At 37.7% G+C, this 18,962-nt stretch overlaps 1 protein-coding gene and 1 long non-coding RNA gene across 3 annotated transcripts in view; one reads left to right on the forward strand and one right to left on the reverse strand.

The window, feature by feature from the left end:
* The window catches only part of LOC133540816 (uncharacterized), a 322,729-nt gene that overhangs the window by 151,499 nt on the left and 152,268 nt on the right, over positions 1-18,962 (reverse strand). The window lies entirely within an intron of this gene.
* Positions 1-18,962, forward strand: part of LOC133540809 (desmoplakin-A-like) — a 67,476-nt gene that overhangs the window by 37,138 nt on the left and 11,376 nt on the right. The window contains exons 15-21 of one of the 2 annotated variants that reach the window (XM_061883759.1): positions 656-945; positions 1,015-1,193; positions 4,015-4,153; positions 6,687-6,880; positions 9,365-9,611; positions 17,795-17,902; positions 18,019-18,117. In XM_061883759.1, the coding sequence (XP_061739743.1) occupies positions 656-945; positions 1,015-1,193; positions 4,015-4,153; positions 6,687-6,880; positions 9,365-9,611; positions 17,795-17,902; positions 18,019-18,117 (1,256 nt within the window). The remainder of the gene's footprint in view (positions 1-655; positions 946-1,014; positions 1,194-4,014; positions 4,154-6,686; positions 6,881-9,364; positions 9,612-17,794; positions 17,903-18,018; positions 18,118-18,962) is intronic. The other variant, XM_061883760.1, reaches the window with a different exon arrangement.

Here is an 18,962-nt window from a genome sequence, read left to right on the forward strand (position 1 = left end):
ATGTTGTTCTTAAACTGTTGGACAATTTGCTCACGCATTTGTTCACAAAGTGGTGACCTTCGCCCCATCTTTGTTTGTGAATGACTAAGCATTTTATGGAAGCTGCTTTTATACCCAATCATGGCACCCACCTGTTCCCAATTAGCCTGTTCACCTGCGGCATGTTCCCAATAAGTGTTTGATGAGCATTCCTCAACTTTGTCAGTTCTTTTTTGCCACTTGTGCCAGCTTTTTTGAAACATGTGGCAGGCATCAAATTCCAAATGAGCTAATATTTGCAACAAATAACGTTTATCAGTTTGAACGTTAACTATCTTGTCTCTGCAGTCTATTCAATTGAATATAAGTTGAAAATCATTGTATTCTGTGCATATATATATATATATATATATATATATATATATATATATATATATATATATATATATATATAGCAATTGTCTTCTTATCTCCAATTCTGATTTATTTTCAGTAAGATTCCAACATAATCCATCCAAATCTCTTTCCATGTATCAAAAATAGAAGGTGCATCCCACAGTAATCTTCTTCTGCACGTTTTTTGTAAAGGGACTGTGTTTTTGTACATGTCCAACTTAATTGGAATATTTATTTTCCAGAAATGCGTAAAATGTTTGCCTCTCTTTTCTCTTTAAAGTAGATGCACAGCAAGTATTTGAACAACCCCAACAACAGCTGTTTTTTGTGCAACTTGCTGCCGAAGAAGACACCAGAGACTTTGAGGAGGAGCAACTGAGAGCAGAGAAAAAAGTGAAAGTGACAAAAACAGAGAAAAAGAAAGTCGTCTCCTCCTCTCGCAGTTTAACAGAGCTGCTCACACTCAGATTGAAGCTGGAGTCAGCCGAGGGTTTGCTGAGTCAACACATTCACGTCTGCTTTGGCGACGATGGGGCCAAAGACTGTAGCCTCAAAATCATCCAGCTGGAGGTAAAGTCAAAAAGATGCAATATCAGAGCCTCTTCCCGCCACTGATTTTGTTTTCTTTTTTTATGAAAGGACTTACAGCATGATGTCTCCTTGATACGAGAGGAGTACCTAAGACTTAGGGAGCACATTATGAAGGAGTTGGAAAGCATGAGTGATTCAGATAAAGCTGCGTTCCTACAAAGTGAGCTCGGAGTCATCAACCAACGTCTCAACAGTCTTGAGAGCAGCTCATCGGCTTACTTTCAGCGGTATGAAAACACAAACCTTTGAATATTGGTTAGCTATCTTTGAGCTGAGGCTGAGCCAATCAGTGGCAATGCTACTAAACATGACGGTCTGGTTGGTTTGGTCTCATCTAACACAGTGTAGCATTATTTTTGTTTTCATGTAATCCTTCTTGTGCTTTAAAATGCTCAATTTAGGCCAAAATTATGTAGAATTTGGTAAAAAAAAAATGTTTTGAGATAAGACGTAAACTTTAAAGTCCGATTTGGCAAGGGGCCTCACATATTGTTGTCTTCTCTCAGTATTTCTTTGTAGAAACAGCCATGGGTGCTAAACTTTCAGCAACTATAAGTAGTAAAAAATCTATTTTTTTATTTTTATTTTTTTCCCTTGGCCTCAGTCTGCACCCCCACTCCAGGGCCTAGGCTAAGACCGATTTTTTAAATTTTATTTTAATTTTCTATTCCCCCACCCCCTTTGTTTACCTGTATGTGATCTTTTTTGTAAGGGGCGCTGGAAGCCGGCAGACCCGTCAGCGATCCTGTTCTGTCTCCCTGTAATGTTTGTCTGATCCTGAATGGGATTGTACTGAAAATTGTAATTTTCCTGAAGGAACTCTCCTGACGGAATAAATAAAGTACTATCTATCTATCTATCTAAAATGGATGTTGGCGGTACACTGGCTGAGGTACCTAGGGTTGTACGGTATACCAGTACTGGTATAGTATCGCGCAACTAATGTAACACAAACAGTACTATACTCTGTTTGAAAAGCACCGGTTCCCGGTTTTGCGAGCAGACGAGCATGTTTGACAGCGCACAATCGCGGAGTCCTTACAAGCAGACACAGTGTGTAGACAGAAAAGGGAAAATGGACGTATTTTGGCCTAAAAACTGACAATAAAGGTGAAGTTATAACTGAAAACGCCCTCAGGAAGAGATGCTTTAAGACATGGCTAGCTAGCTAGGGGCGAACATCCATTCGTAGTCGGCAAAGTTTTACTTCTAAATCACTAATCCTCGCCTCCATGGCGACAAATAAAGTCAGTTTCTTAGAAGTATCATCCCTGCAGGACAAAGAATAGCTACCTATTCCGTATGTGGGTTGAGGTGGGGCGGGGTTTGGAGCTAGCGGGGGTCTATAATGTAGCCAGGAAGAGTTAGGGATGCATGGGATTCTGGGTGTTTGTTCTGTTCTGTGTATGTTGTGTTACAGTGAGGATGTTCTCCGTAAATGTGTTTGTCATTCTTGTTTGGTGTGGGTTCACAGTGTGGCGCATATTAGTAAGAGTGTTAAAATTGTTTATATCACAACCTTCAGTGTAACCTGTAGGGCTGTTGACCAAGTATGCCCTGCGGTCTCGTACGTGTGATGACAGAAGCAGCAAAATGCATGTGACCGGCCAGCACGTAGATAGCATGGTGTAAAAGCGGGCGCGATGACATGTTGTAGAGGACGTTATAAGTATAGCCATCACGGCACGCCCTCAATATTGTAGTACGGGTGAAAATCGGAGAGTGTTAGCCCCAGGTGATTTCCGGGAGAGGCAACAACATTCGGAAACTTCCCGAAATAATCGGGGCGGTCGGCAATTATGCAGCTGAGCCACATCAGAGTGGCCAAAGAGCCGCATTTGGCTCCGGAGCCGCGGGTTGCCGACCCCTGTTCTATTGCTATAATAAACATACTTTTAATGTACCGTGAGATTTTTTTGTTAAAATAAAGCCAATAATGCTATTTTTTTGTGGTGCCCTTTATTTAGAAAAGTATCGAAAAGTATCGAAATACATTTTGGTACTAAAATATTGGTACCGAGACAACACAAGGTACAATACTGTCCGAAATACTACAACAACCTCAGTATGTCTACTTTGGCAGCCCACTAATAAACAAAGCCAATCCAGGACGAGTTAGGGATGCATGGGATTCTGGGTATTTGTTCTGTTCTGTGTGTGTTGTGTTACAGTGAGGATGTTCTCCATAAATGTGTTTGTCATTCTTGTTTGGTGTGGGTTCACAGTGTGGCGCATATTAGTAAGAGTGTTAAAATTGTTTATATCACAACCTTCAGTGTAACCTGTAGGGCTGTTGACCAAGTATGCCTTGCGGTCTCGTACGTGTGATGACAGAAGCAGCAAAATGCATGTGACTGGCCAGCACGTAGATAGCATGGTGTAAAAGCGGGCGCGATGACATGTTGTAGAGGACGTTATAAGTATAGCCATCACGGCACGCCCTCAATATTGTAGTACGGGTGAAAATCGGAGAATGTTAGCCTCAGGTGATTTCCGGGAGAGGCACCAAAATTCGGAAACTTCCCGAAATAATCGGGGCGGTCGGCGATTATGCAGCTGAGCCACATCGGAGTGGCCAAAGAGTCGCATTTGGCTCCGGAGCCGCGGGTTGCCGACCGCTGTTCTATTGATATAATAAACATACTTTTAATGTACCGTAAGATTTTTTTGTTAAAATAAAGCCAATAAGGCCATTTTTTTGTGGTGCCCTTTATTTAGAAAAGTACCAAAAAGTATCGAAATACATTTTGGTACTAAAATATTGGTACCGAGACAACACTAGGTACAATACTGTCCGAAATGCTACAACAACTTCAGTATGTCTACTTTGGCAGCCCACTAATAAACAAAGCCAATCCACAGCATGTAAAGGTTTTGGCCTGATCCAATCTCAGTGAATATTAGAAGAAAAATTGAGCTATCAATGGTGATGACACTGTGCTAACTTACAAACTATAGACACACATCAACTATATTCTTCAATGGGTTTCATAGAGAGTAATGAGTTCCTTCTCTTTCATTAAATCCAACTTCTTGCTTTCTTATCAGGCTAGAGGCGCTCCGGAACTTGCTTCAAAGTATGGCATGGACTGAAGATATAGTTAAAGTTCATGAGGCAAGATTGACTGAGCAGGAGACGACCTCTCTTTTGCCAAGAGACGTAAACGACTACATGAGGACGCTTAAGGTATGGACTGAAAACTACATATATTGTGCTGTTAGGTACTGTGCAGAGGACCGTTTCATTGAGTCTTCTGTTACACAGTGAGCCCTTTTCCACTAAAAGTTCAGCAACTTTGAGTTACTGAAACTGTAGATTCCTGAAACCTTAAGTTCCTGGAACTCTAGGTTCTTGTAGATCCGTGTGGTTTGCTTTTCCATCACAGTTCAGGGTAGTTTATACAAATCTGGTACAGTATATGTTTTATGGTGATACCATGGAACTCACAATATTAACCAGTCATATTTATTTTACTAACGTATAAGTAAATAAAATAGAAAAGCAATACAAACCCAAAACTATATGATTTAAAAACAAAGTGTACCAAATTTTACATTAAAAGGCAGGATTTTGTCCAGTGTCCAACAGTCGGAAAGTCGGTAATTGTTAACGAATTGATGACGGTCTGGTCCATTATGGTCCATTTCCGTAATACGTAAATAATTGTCAGCGACAGGGATGTACGGTGTACCGGTATTAGTATAGTACCGCAATACTAATGAATCATATTCGGTACTATACCGCCTCTTAAAAGTACCAGTGCCCTAGCCCCCCGAAACCCGTTAACGTCAAGTCGTGTCATTGCTAAAAAATGGCAACAGCGGAAGATGAATGCCACATAACAAGAAGATAGAAAAAAGAAGAAGCTTATCGACTATGATTTTGTCACAAAAGCGGACATTTTCAGAACTCATGCAGATACCAAATACACATCAGCAGGTACCAGAAGGTAAGAAAAATTGGTTTCGCATAAAAATGTTGAAATAAAACGCCGGATAATATCTGCTAATAGGTGCCATTTTGTAGTCCTTGTACACACACCATAATAATACTCGTATGTTTAATGCGCCGACAATCCATCAAGCTGTGTGGTTTCATAGCTTACCAAAGTCGTACTAAAACATTTTGACAGATTTTTGAGCACCATGTGTAATTTTCTATATTCTCAGTGGAACATTTAAAATGTTGGTGTTGTTTACTGTCATCATATTGCAGTCTACACGTATCTCTTTTGTGTGACTGCCATCTACTGGTCACACTTCATTACACCATGTACCAAATAAAACTGCTTCGAGGTCATTAAGCACAACCAGAATTATGCTGCGCGATAGATGCACCGGGTTATAAGGCGCACTGTCAATTTTTGAGAAAATTAAAGGATTTTGGATTGTCTTATAGTCCGCAATATCTTCCCCAATAAAACCTTACCCTATTTCCTTTTCTTAATTTGAAGTCAACACTATGGAAGTTAATTTCTGTCTTTATTACGACAGCTTTTTTGACATTCATGCAACTAATTTTCTTGCGTTTGAATGTTGTTGTTTTTTTTTTACAACAAATCAATAAATTGTTATTGCGCGGTTGGGGGCGTGGTTGGGGCGGGCCGTGGTTAAGAGGGGAGGAGTATATTTACATCTACAATTCACCAACTGGAGTATTTCATATATATTTCATTTATATATATATATATATATATATATATATATATATATATATGAAATACTTGACTTTCAGTGAATTCTAGCTATATATATTTATTATATTACATATGTAAATAAAATAAATAGTTGAATTTCAGACGGCACCTATCAAATACACAGCAATAAAAACACAGTTGTTCTACTAACTGTACTGTGCTTGCTGGTTACTAAAAAAAATAAAATACTTTTCACTATTTGAGTAACCTTAGTTCTGCCATTTGCGTACTGGCGAGAGTCACTTGCCGTCAGGTGCGCAACACCGCATAAATCGTTGGCCAATCAAAAAGCAACCCCATAACGCTATAGCCAACATTCACCAGGAGATGGCGACAGACAACATAAAATCACTCTATTACACACCGCGTTGCCATGGCTGCAACTTCCTCGTTCTTCTGCTTCGTCATCTTGTGTGTGCAGTTTTTTATTAAAATCTGTAGATTTTGTAACGTGATTGGGCAGGCAAGCTGTTTATATAGTGGGAAAGCGGGCGTGTCCTCCAGCTTCGCTGAATTTCGGGAGATTTTCAGGAGAAAATTTCTTCCGGGAGGTTTTCGGGAGAGGCGCTGAATTTCGTGAGTCTCCCGGAAAAGTATGCAAGTGGGTCTTGTGTTTTGAAGTGGCAAATTTTTATACACTAAATTTTTCTACATTTAATTTTTTAGCACTTTAAGTAAACAGAATTTTTGAACACAGATTTTTTTCAAACACTGAATTTGTATACAATTAATTCTAATACACAACATTTTTATTCACTGAATTTTTGAAAACTAAATTTTAAAACACTGATTTTTGAAACACACAAATTTAGCTGACAAATGTATTTTCGGTGAAATTGGCAGTCTAATTTGATTAAAAAAATGCAGTTCACAAAATTCTAAATGCAAAAAAATGAATTGCACATATTCTCTGACAAAGCAACAACTTTTGTATGATGACACAAATTAACCTCCATACGACACCTTCATAAAATGCAGACTTCCACTTAATCGTACATTTTAAAATGTTCTTGTTGTGTACAGAGTAACAGGGAAGAGTTGGATCAGAAGATTGATGTTTTGGCCTCCATGGAGGCAGAACTGGCCAACGCAAAGCTCTGGAATGAAGAAGTGGGTGGGCCCTTCCACAGGTGTGACATTATGCTGTCCAAATATGCCGAGCAGGTGGACCTGCTGTCAGATCGCTGGAAACGAATACAGACACAGATGGACAACAGGTATAGTCCCAAATATTAATTGGAAATTTAACATGGTTTCACTATAAAGCTGCCAGGTGAAAAGTACTTTACGAGCTCATTTTTCTTATGTACAAAACCCAAAACAAGTAAAGTTAGCATGTTGTGTAAATCGTAAATAAAACCAAAATACAATGATTTGCTAATCCTTTTCAACTTATAATCAATTGAATGGACTGCAAAGACAAGATATTTAATGTACGAACTGAGAAACTTGTTTTTTTTTTTGCAAATAATCATTAACTTAGAATTTGATGGCACATTGCAAAAAAGTTGGCAAAGGGGCATTTTTACCACTGAGTTACATGGCCTTTCCTTTTAACAACACTCGCTAAACGTTTGGGAACTGAGGAGACCAATTTTTGAAGCTTTTCTTGCTTGATGTACAGCTTAAGTTGTTCAACAGGCCGCGGTCGCTGTTGTCGTATTTTACGTTTCATGATGCGCCACACATTTTTAATGGGAGACAGGTCTCGAATACAGGCAGGCCAGTCTAGTACCCGCAATCTTTTACTACGAAGCCACGCCGTTGTAACACATGGCTTGGCATTGTCTTGCTGAAATAAGCAGGGGCGTTCATGATAACATTGCATGGATGGCAACATATGTTGCTCCAAAACCTGTATGTACCTTTCAGCATTAATGGTGCCTTCACAGATGTGTGAGTTACCCATGCCTTGGGCACTAATACACGCCCATACTATCACAGATGTTGGCTTTTGAACTTTGCACCTATAACAATCCCGATGGTTCTTCTCCTCTTTAGTCCAGAGGAAAAGACATCCACACTTTCCAAAAAACAATTTGAAATGTGTACTCGTCAGACCACAGAACAATTTTCCACTTTGCATCAGTCCATCTTAGATGAGCTCGGGCCCAGCGAAGCCGGCGGTGTTTCTGGGTGTTGTTGATAAATGATTTTTGCTTTGCATCGTAGAGTTTTAACTTGCACTTACAGATGTAGCGACAAACTGTAGTTACTGACAGTGGTTTTCTGAAGTGTTCCTGAGCCCATGTGGTGATATCCTTAACACACTGATGTCGCTTTTTTATGCAGTACCGCCTGATGGATCGAAGGTCATGGGCATTAAATGTCGGTTTTTGGCCTTGCCGTGATTTCTTTAGATTCTCGGAACCTTTTGATAATTTTACGGACCGTAGATGGTGAAATCCCTAAATTCCTTGCAATAGCTGGTTGAGAAATGTCGTTCTTAAACTGTTCGACAATTTGCTCACACATTTGTTTACAACGTAGTGACCCTCGCCCCATCCTTGTTTGTGAATGACTGATCATTTCATGGAAGCTTTTTTTATACCCATTAATGGCACCCACCTGTGGGATGTTCCAAATAAGTTTTAACTTTCTCAGTCTTTCTCTTTTTTTTTGCCACTTGTGCCAGCTTTTTTTAAACATGTTGCAGGCATCAAATTCCAAATGAGCTAATATTTGCAAAAAAAATAACGCTTTCCAGTTCGAACACCAAGTATTTTGTCTTTGCAGTCTATTCCAGTAGTTGTCAACCTTTTTTCAGTGATGTACCCCCTGTGAACATTTGTTTAATTCAAGTACCCCCTAATAAGAGAAAAGCATTTTGGTTAAAAAAAAAAAAGAGATAAAGAAGTAAAATACAGCACTATGTCATCAGTTTCTGATTTATTAAATTGTATAACAGTGCAAAATATTGCTCATTTGTAGTGGTCTTTCTTGACCTATTTGGAAAAAAAGATGTGAAAATAACTAAAAACTTGTTGAAAAATAAACAAGTGGTTCAATTATAAATAAATATTTCTACACATAGAAGTAATCATCAACTTAAAGTGCCCTCTTTGGGGATTGTAATAGAGCTCTATCCGGATTCATGAACTTAATTCTAAACATTTCTTCACAAAAAAATAAATTTTTAACATCAATATTTATGGAACATGTCCACAAAAAATCTTGCTGTCAACACTGAATATTGCATTGTTGCATTTATTTTCACAGTTTATGAACTTCCATTCATATTTTGTTGAAGTATTATTCAATAAATATATTTAAAAAGGATTTTTTGAATTGTTGCTATTTTTAAAATATGTTTTAAAAATCTCACCTACCCCTTGGCATACCTTCAAGTACCCCCAGGGGTACGCGTACCCCCATTTGAGAAACACTGGTATATTCAATTGAATATAGGTTGAAAAAGATTTGCTAATCATTGTACCCTGCCTTCCGCCCGATTGTAGCTGAGATAGGCGCCAGCGCCCCCCGCAACCCCGAAAGGGAATAAGCGGTAGAAAATGGATGGATGGATGTATTCTGTTTTTATTTACAATTTACACAACGTGCCAACTTAACTGGTTTTGGGTTTTGTAATACACACTAATACACACACACACACACACGTATATATATATATATATATATATATATATATATATATATATATATATATATATATATTACCCTTGTGCATCTCTTTTGGTTAGACTCCAGGATTTGCAGCGGTATCTGCCTCAGCTGGAGCACTTCAAGCAAACAAGTCACTCCCTTAGTGACTGGATTGACAACACTCGCAAAAAACAAGACATCCTGCGAACGACGAAAATACAGACCGTTGAAGTTCTGAAGGACCATATAAAGAACGAGAAGGCCCTGAATGCAGACATTAAAGCAGAAAGGTCAACAGTAGAAAGTGTACTCAAAGACAGTGATGCCTCTGTGAACTCCATCAAGGTAAAGAAGCAAACACTTCTCATTGATAGAAAATGCTTTCTTCTATCTCGTTTAAAGTGGTGGCAATCTAATATTATGTATTTACTATTAATATGATTAGCAATATGATTGTAAAAATGTATTTAAATGTGTTCTTGAGAATACTTTTAAGCTCTAAGAGTGTACAATCACACCATGCACGTACACAGCAGAGTCATGCAATGACAAAAACCGACATAACTCCTAAGATAAATAAAACATGAAGACTCAAAATAATCTAAAAGGGAAACCAACAGCCAGCGGCAGTTTTAGATGTGGCCCAAATGGGCCCATATCTAAAGCCCTGGGCGACATTTCTTTCGGGGGCATCACAAAGATAGGATAGGATAGACTTGATTCATCCCACAATGGGGAAATTAAAACATGAGGTAAAAACGCATGAAAATGAGAGGGAAACATTAAAGAAAACATATGACATTAAAGGAGTTCAGAGTTGAAACAACCAGCTGCCACTCCATCAGCCCCATTTGTACATAAAGCTACAAAAGTAAAACACAACGGAAAACCACAAGCATTGGAAAGCGTAAAACAAATTGCTCACATTCGATTATAGACAAACAACATGCCTCACAATACGAAGGTCCTGAGTAGTCCTGAGTTCAATCCCCGGCTCGGGATCTTTCTGTGTGGAGTTTGCATGTTCTCCCCGTGACTGCGTGGGTTCCCTCCGGGTACTCCGGCTTCCTCCCACTTCCAAAAACATGCACCTGGGGATAAGTTGATTGGCAGCACTAAATTGGCCCTGGTGTGGGAATGTTAGTGTGAATGTTGTCTGTCTAACTGTGTTGGCCCTGAGATGAGGTGGCGACTTGTCCAGGGTGTACCCCGCCTTCCGCCCGATTGTAGCTGAGTTGGCCTTGGTGTTTGAATGTGAGTGTGAATGTTGTCTATCTGTGTTGGCCCTGCGATGAGGGGGCAACCTGTCCAGGGTGTACACTGTCTTCCGCCCGAATGCAGCTGAGATAGGCTCCAGCACCCCCCGCAACCTCAAAAGGGACAAGCGGTAGGAAATGGATGGATGGATGGATGGATGAATGGATGGCAGTGGCCTCTGTGGTTTCCTTTCCATGGTTGGAAAGACAAAATTGTATCCATATTTAGTCATATGCTAATGTTAGTGAGTAAGAACATCTCAGATCAAATGTAGATATGTGGCATTAGCTATGCCAACTGATGAGATATTTGGCCCACCGTGTAATTTAATTTGGCCCTTGAGGCAATATCAAATTAACATTAGAGCTGGCCCGCCGGTATTATAACACCGCATTCACCGCTAATACTCATACTTACCAACCCTCCCGATTTTCCCGGGAGACTCCCGAATTTCAGTGCCCTTGCCGAAAATCACCTGGGGCAACCATTTTCCTAAATGTCTCTCGATTTCCACCTAAACAACATCATTGGGGACGTGCCTTAAAGGCACTGCATTCAACGTCCTCTACAACCTGTCGTCCTGTCCGCTTTTTCTCCATACAAACATTGTGTCGGCCCAGTCACATACTATATGTGGATTTTACACATATAGTGAATGCAATGCATACTTGGTCAACCGCCATACAGGTCACACTGAGGGTGGCCGTATAGATAACTTTAACACTGTTACAAATATGCGCCACACTGGGAACCCACACCAAACAAGAATGACAACCACATTTAGGGAGAACATCCGCACCGTAACCCAACATAAACACAACAGAACAAATACCCAGAACCCTTTGCAGCACTAACTCTTCAAGGATGCTACAATATTTGAAAATCGATTTTCCATGTCACTATAAATTTATACAAGCCTTGCTCGGTCAATATTTAATGCAAAACTTGTTTGGGTCCCCATTAAAAGGTTAATTTGTTCAACCTTGGCCCGCGGCTTTGTTCAGTTTAAAATTTTGGCCCACTCTGTATTTGAGTTTGACACCCCTGACATAGATGGTTGCAATTAAAATTTTTGCTTTCAACTTAAAGCGTCACAATTAGTTGGGAGACAACTTTTTTTTCCCTCAAACCACTCTTAAGTTGAGGCACTCTTAGGTTGATTCACCACCATATCAATACCACTATACTGCTACATCCTATCTGTTCGTTTACACCACTGGTCACTTGATTAAAATGTGATTTATTTTACCGCATATAACTGAAGACTGATTTTGGCTGAATACTTGATATGCTGCTATATCATTATGTAAACCCTGCTTAAAGGCCTACTGAAATGAGATTTTCTTATTTAAACGGGGATAGCAAGTCCATTCTATGTGTCATACTTGATCATTTCGCGATGTTGCCATATTTTCAATCAATCAATCAATGTATTTTATTTCGGCAATCTTCACATAAAACAAAGAACAACAACAAGAAAAGAAAAACAAAAAACAAAAAAAAACAAAAAACAAAAAAAAAAACACTCATTTGAGCAATGATTGAGCCGAAAGGGTGTAGGTTGAAGCAACGCTTATATAAACCTACCCCATCACAACAAGAACAAGCTTCAAAATATATAAAATCTAAAACATGCTTCACTTATATTACTTTTTTTTTTTTTTAAACAATATATAAGCAACATATATGTAGCACACGTCTCATATACATAGTTTAACATTTAAATCAAACATATACATTTGTACACTTATATATATATATATATACATATACATACACACACATATATATATATACATATACACATACATACATACACACACATATATATATATACATATACATACACATATACACACATACATACATACATTATACATACACAATTCATTTAAATTCCATATAAAGTGGTAATATATACATTTTAATATAACCTATATGTATAATTATGAAATCATACATTGTATTTATATACATATATATTATTGTCTTTCTAAAACAATGTTTGCTCTTCTTTCTTATATTTACTAATGATAAATGATTTAAAAAGCTTTTTAAACTGGTTTATGTTGGTGCTGTGTTTTATTTCATCCTTTAAACAGTTCCATATTTTAACCCCTGCTATTGTTATACTCATTCGTTTCTGCGTTGTTCTACAATATTGGATCTTAAAAAGTAGTTCTCCTCTTAAATTATAATTCCCTTCTCTTTGTAAAAATCTTCTCTGTAACCCTGTTGGAAGTAAATCTTTACTTGCTTTATAAATCATTTGGGCAGTCTTGAGTTGGATGAGATCTGGTAGTTTTAAATCAAATGTTTTTATAAATAATCCATTAGTGTGTTCTCGGGGTCCTGTGTTATGTATCAGTCTGATGGCCCTTTTTGCATTATGAATAGTGGTTGGATGTTCGTCTTATATGTATTTCCCCAAACTTCTAGACAGTAACTCAAATATGGTAAAACAAGTGTACAATAAAGAGTGTGTAATGTTTTTTGATTAAGAATGTGCCTTGTTTTACCCAGGACAGCAATACTTCTGGCCAACTTCCCTTTGATGTATGTAATGTGTGACTTCCAGCAGATCCTTTGGTCCAAGATCACACCCAAAAATTTGATTTTGTTTACTCTTTCTATACTAACATTGTCTATATACAATTTTACATCTATATCATTTCTCTTATTTCCAAATAACATAAAGTTAGTTTTATTTAGGTTCAATGATAATTTATTAGCATCAAACCATTTTTTTAGTTTATACATCTCCATGGTGACGGTCCTCAGGAGCTGCTGCAAGTCCACATCAGAACAGAGTACATTGGTGTCATCCGCAAATAACACATATTTAAGGTTTTCAGTTACTTTACAAATATCATTTATATACATGATGAACATCTTGGGCCCTAAAACTGACCCCTGTGGTACCCCACATTTAATATTTAACCAGCATGATTTGTTTTGTGATATCTGTACAAACTGCTTTCTATCAGATAAATAACTTTTTATCCATTCCAGAACAATACCCCTAAAACCATATTTTTCCATTTTTCTAAAAAGAATACTATGGTCTACTGTATCAAAAGCCTTCTTAAGATCTAAGAATACTCCTATTGTATATTTATTTTTATCAATACTATCAGTTATTTCCTCAATTAAATCTGTTAATGCTTGTGCTGTTGATCGATTATTCCTGAAACCATATTGCCTATCTGTTAATAATTCATTTTTTTCTACAAAGCCATCGAATCTATTTATAAATATTTTTTCTAATATTTTGGAGAACTGTGGTAGTATTGAGATTGGTCTGTAGTTTGTGAATAAGTGTCCGTCTCCCGCTTTGTGAATAGGAACAACTTTTGCAATTTTCATTAGTTGAGGAAATACTCCCATTTCAAATGAAAGGTTAAATAGATACGCTAATGGAGCACTAATTCCATCTATCACACACTTTAAAGTTTGCATGTCTATATCATCCACATCTTTGCTTGTTTTGTTCTTAAAACTTTTGACTATGTCCCTGATTTCTCTTTCTACTACTGGTTTTAAAAACATTGTTTTAGGGTTTGGGTTGATATAATCTGCTGCATCTATTTTTGTCCCTTCTACCTTTATCTCTTCTGCTAGTTTCGGTCCAATATTTATAAAATACTCATTAAATGTATTTACTATCACCTCCTTATCCTTAATCATATTGTTATTTTCCATAAAGTATGGTGGGTATTGATTATCATCCTTTTTATTTCTAATAATACCATTTAATATTTTCCATACACCTCTTATATTATTCTTGTTATATTCCAGTTTATTTATATAATAATCTTTTTTACACATTCTGATTATATTGATTAGTTTATTTTTATATTTTTTATATTTATTTTCATTTACTAAAGTTCTATTTTTTATAAATTCCTTATATAAAATATTCTTTTTTTTACAGGCATTTTGGAGTCCTTTAGTCATCCACGGTTTAAACTCGCCGTACTTTGACTTCCTTTTATAATTTACTACTGGACAATTTCCATCATATAGTATTTTAAATGTGTTTAAGAATTCTTCATAAGCTGCATTAACTTCTTTTTTATCATAAATAGTATTCCAATTTTGCTTTTGTAGTTCATTCTTGAATTTGTTGAGCGATTTCTCTGTTATGATTCTTTTATAGACAGTTTCACATTCATTCTTGATTTTAATTTTACTGGCACAGTTGTAGACCACAAAGACTGGGAGATGATCACTTATATCATTTATCAAGATTCCACATATTAGGTTGTCATCCATTATATTGGTAAATATATTGTCAATTAGGGTGGCACTATGTGATGTGATTCTTGTTGGTTTATTTATCAAAGATATCAAACTCATACTGTGCATTGTGTCTATAAATTCTGCTGTTTCTCTATTGCTACTTGTATGTATTAAGTCAATGTTAAAGTCTCCACTAATAAATATTTCTTTGTTATTCAATTTATAAAATAATACTTCCATAGCTTTGGTGAAGATTTCTATTTTGGATCCCGGAGTTCTATATATACAACTAACTAGGATATTTTTTCTTCCTTCCCTTATAATCTCTACCGTTATACATTCCATTACTTGTTCAATGATAGATGTCATATTTTCAACTTTAATAAAGTTTAGATTTTTATCAATATAGAGTGCTACTCCTCCTCCCTTTTTATCTATTCTATCCAAATGCACAAATTCATATCCATTCAGACCAAAATCTACACTTTTTTCTTGAGTTATCCAAGTTTCTGATATTGCTATAATGCTAAAAGGTTTTACAAATTGACTTAAAAATTCCTTTATATGGTGAAAGTTTGCAGACAGACTTCTACTATTAATATGTATAATTGTTAATTGGTTACTTAATTTTATACTGTCATTATATTGTTCATCTGTATAATATTTGCAATTCATGGCTATGCCATTGAATAAATTTTTTTCAGGGTCTATATCGTTTTCAAACATAGTGCAAAGTTCATATTTCACTCATTCATTTGCTGTTATATTAACATTCAATTACCAAGTTGGCAACATGATTACTGGTTTCATCATTTGTACTTTTCAAGCTCCCCCATTTCTCTGATTACTAGAACCTTTGCTTCTTCAGGCGTGCCCTGTAGTTTTATCCAGACTTTGCAATTCCGTGTCCACGTGGACTGAATTTTCCCTTGTTTCTTTAGGGCCCTAGCCTGTCTTGCTATGTCCGAGTTTTTTTTTGTTAAGTGCTCATTAATGTACACTGCCGTACCTCTCAACTTTTTAGACTGTCTCAAAAGATCAGTTTTTACTTTCCTGTTCGTAAACCTTACAATAATTGCTTGTTTTGCCAAGTTATCCCTTCGAGGGAGGGTATGACAGGCAGAGATAGCATTACTGTCTATTTCAATGTTCTTAGACTGAAAAAACTGCAGGACCTGTTGCTCCAGGTTTTCTAGCTCCATCGTGGACTCATCCCCACCATTCTTTTCACCTGCAGTTGCTCGAGCATATGAGCGGTGTTTGGTGTTCAAGCCACTGACAATCACATCATCCATTCTTGTGTATTGTTCAAGTTCATCAACACGTCCTTCCAATATTTTAATTGATTTGTCTTTTTCTACAATTATTTTTTTTAGCTCTCTAACTTCCTCCACTAGTTGACTAAGAGCAGTTTGTTGGTTTGCCACTCTGGACAACTCTTCAGACATAAAGTTAAGCGAGAGTTTTATTTCTTCCAGCTCGTCAACCTGTGCCTTCCTAGGAGGCATTGTTACTGTTGGTAGTTTAACCTTGCAGTACCTTGATCAGCAGGCTTTATGGCAGTCTGCTTGATATGTTGGTGGTAGGTGCTGCTGTACTGGAGTTGGAGAAATTGATGTTTGTGAATGCTTGCTAATTCCTCAGGGCAGCAACAACAGCAGTGTTAGCCTCCTCAGGGCAGCAGCAACAGCAGTGTTAGCCTCCTCAGGGCAGCAGCAACAGCAGTGTTAGCCTCCTCAGGGCAGCAGCAACAGCAGTGTTAGCCTCCTCAGGGCAGCAGCAACAGCAGTGTTAGCCTCCTCAGGGCAGCAGCAACAGCAGTGTTAGCCTCCTCAGGGCAGCAGCAACAGCAGTGTTAGCCTCCTCAGGGCAGCAGCAACAGCAGTGTTAGCCTCCTCAGGGCAGCAGCAACAGCAGTGTTAGCCTCCTCAGGGCAGCAGCAACAGCAGTGTTAGCCTCCTCAGGGCAGCAGCAACAGCAGTTTTTGACGAAAGGATTTAGTAGAGAACATCGACGATAAAGTTCGCAACTTTTGGTCGCTAACAGAAAAGCCCTGCCTTTACCGGAAGTCGCAGACGATGACGTCACATGTTGATGGCTCCTCACATATTCGCATTGTTTTTAATGGGAGCCTCCAACAAAAACAGCTATTCGGACCGAGAAAACGACAATTTCCCCATTAATTTGAGCGAGGATGAAAGATTCGTGTTTGAGGATATTGATAGCGACGGACTAAAAAAAAAAAGAAAAAGAAAAAAAAACGAGTTAAAAAAAAAAACGCGATTGCATTGGGACGGATTCAGATGTTTTTAGACACATTTATTAGGATAATTCTGGGAAATCCCTATTCTTTCTATTGTGTTGCTAGTGTTTTAGTGAATTTAACAGTACCTGACAGCCGGAGGGGTTTGTCCACGGGTGTCTTGACGCCAATGTCTCAGCGAAGTCGACGGCAGCTTTATGGCTGACCGACTTTTTACCACAATTTTCTCACCGAAACCTGCTGGTTGATATTCGGTCGTAATCCATGTTCGCTTGACCGCGCTCTGATCCATAGTAAAGTTTCACCTCCTGGATTTTTAAACAAGGAATCACCGTGTGTTTGTGTGGCTAAAGGCTAAAGCTTCCCAACTCCATCTTTCTACTTTGACTTCTCCAATATTAATTGAACAAATTGCAAAAGATTCATCAACACAGATCTCCAAAATACTGTGTAATTATGCCGTTAAAGCAGAGGACTTTTAGCTGTGTGTGTGTGCAGCGCTCATACTTCCTAACAGCCTGTGACGTCGCACGTACACGTCATCATTACGCGACGTTTTCAAGAAAAAACTCCCGGGAAATTTAAAATTGTGATTTAGCAAACTAAAAAGGCCGTATTGGCATGTGTTGCAATGTTAATATTTCATCATTGATATATAAACTATCAGACTGCGTGGTGGGTAGTAGTGGGTTTCAGTAGGCCTTTTAAGCCAAAGTCAATTATACTATGTAATTTGTGTTTAAATTAATTAAATATGGTTTTACAGGAATATGAAACAGACCTTGCATGTTACGCCTCTGGTTTAGAGACTTTGCTTAACATCCCCATCAAGAAGACAATGCTAAGGTCACCATCAATGGATCTTACTCAGGAGGTAAAATGGACATGTCCAAATGTCATTGTAAAATCAGATTTAAAGACTTTTAATAACTAATTTTAAATTCAATACAAGGAAAGCAATTAGGTCATAACTGTATTCTTTTTCCCCAGGCTACTCAACTGCAGACTCGTTATTTGGAGTTACTTACTTTGTCTGACGGCTACTTGAAATTCCTGGGAGAGCTTCTCAAAAACATGGAGGAGCTAAAGGTACTGAAGAATGGATGTGTGAATTTGTAGATGATTTTTGAATGAAAAAAACTCAACTTTCTTCAATGGGTACTGCACTTTTTTTTTATTTAATTGCGCCAATCGTTCACAATCCTTTTGAAAGACATTACGGCGAATTAATTTTTTTTTAATGCATTCTAAAAATAAATAAATGCAATCAAAAGTCTAAGGGAACCGTTCAATTCTGCCTATACAGCCCCTAAGAAACATCCAAACACCTGCATTAGGGTTTATATACATGAAGTAAGTATATATGTAATGTAGTAATGAGCACATTGATGATAGCATTTAATATTTACCTATTTTGATCATTTTAAGCGTATGCGGCGCATTATTGTCAAAAGCGCATAATTACGCTTGTTTTGTTTTTCTTCATCACTTATTTCCGCTCACTGCAGAATTTGTAAGAGCCAACAAACATAAAAGAACAACACTTAATGTATGAGGTCCGCTGTCATTAGGATACCGACTGCTAGGATGTTCATATATTCCCATTTAGATGAAAAATGCCTCATAATCCTCGAAAAGAAATGGGATGGGGTGCGGGGGTAAGTGCTTTTCGTGTCGTCCTCGTCAGTTCGAGGTCCTATATGGCTGTCAACGTGTGCCAACTTTTCGGGACAGCCAACTTCTGTCCAGGTGAGATGCATGATTTATGACCTATAATCAACTTACAGAAAGCAGGGAAGCGAGGAAGCAGCTGATCAGTTGATGACGTAAACATCAGTACACAGAAAGTAATCAAAGCGTGGCTTATTTTATTAATATCACGAATACTTGGTTAATATTCAAGTCACGAAATGTAAATGGAGTATTGTTGGCGC

Source organism: Nerophis ophidion, linkage group LG22 (genome assembly GCF_033978795.1).
Source record: "Nerophis ophidion isolate RoL-2023_Sa linkage group LG22, RoL_Noph_v1.0, whole genome shotgun sequence".
NCBI classification, from domain to species: domain Eukaryota; kingdom Metazoa; phylum Chordata; class Actinopteri; order Syngnathiformes; family Syngnathidae; genus Nerophis; species Nerophis ophidion.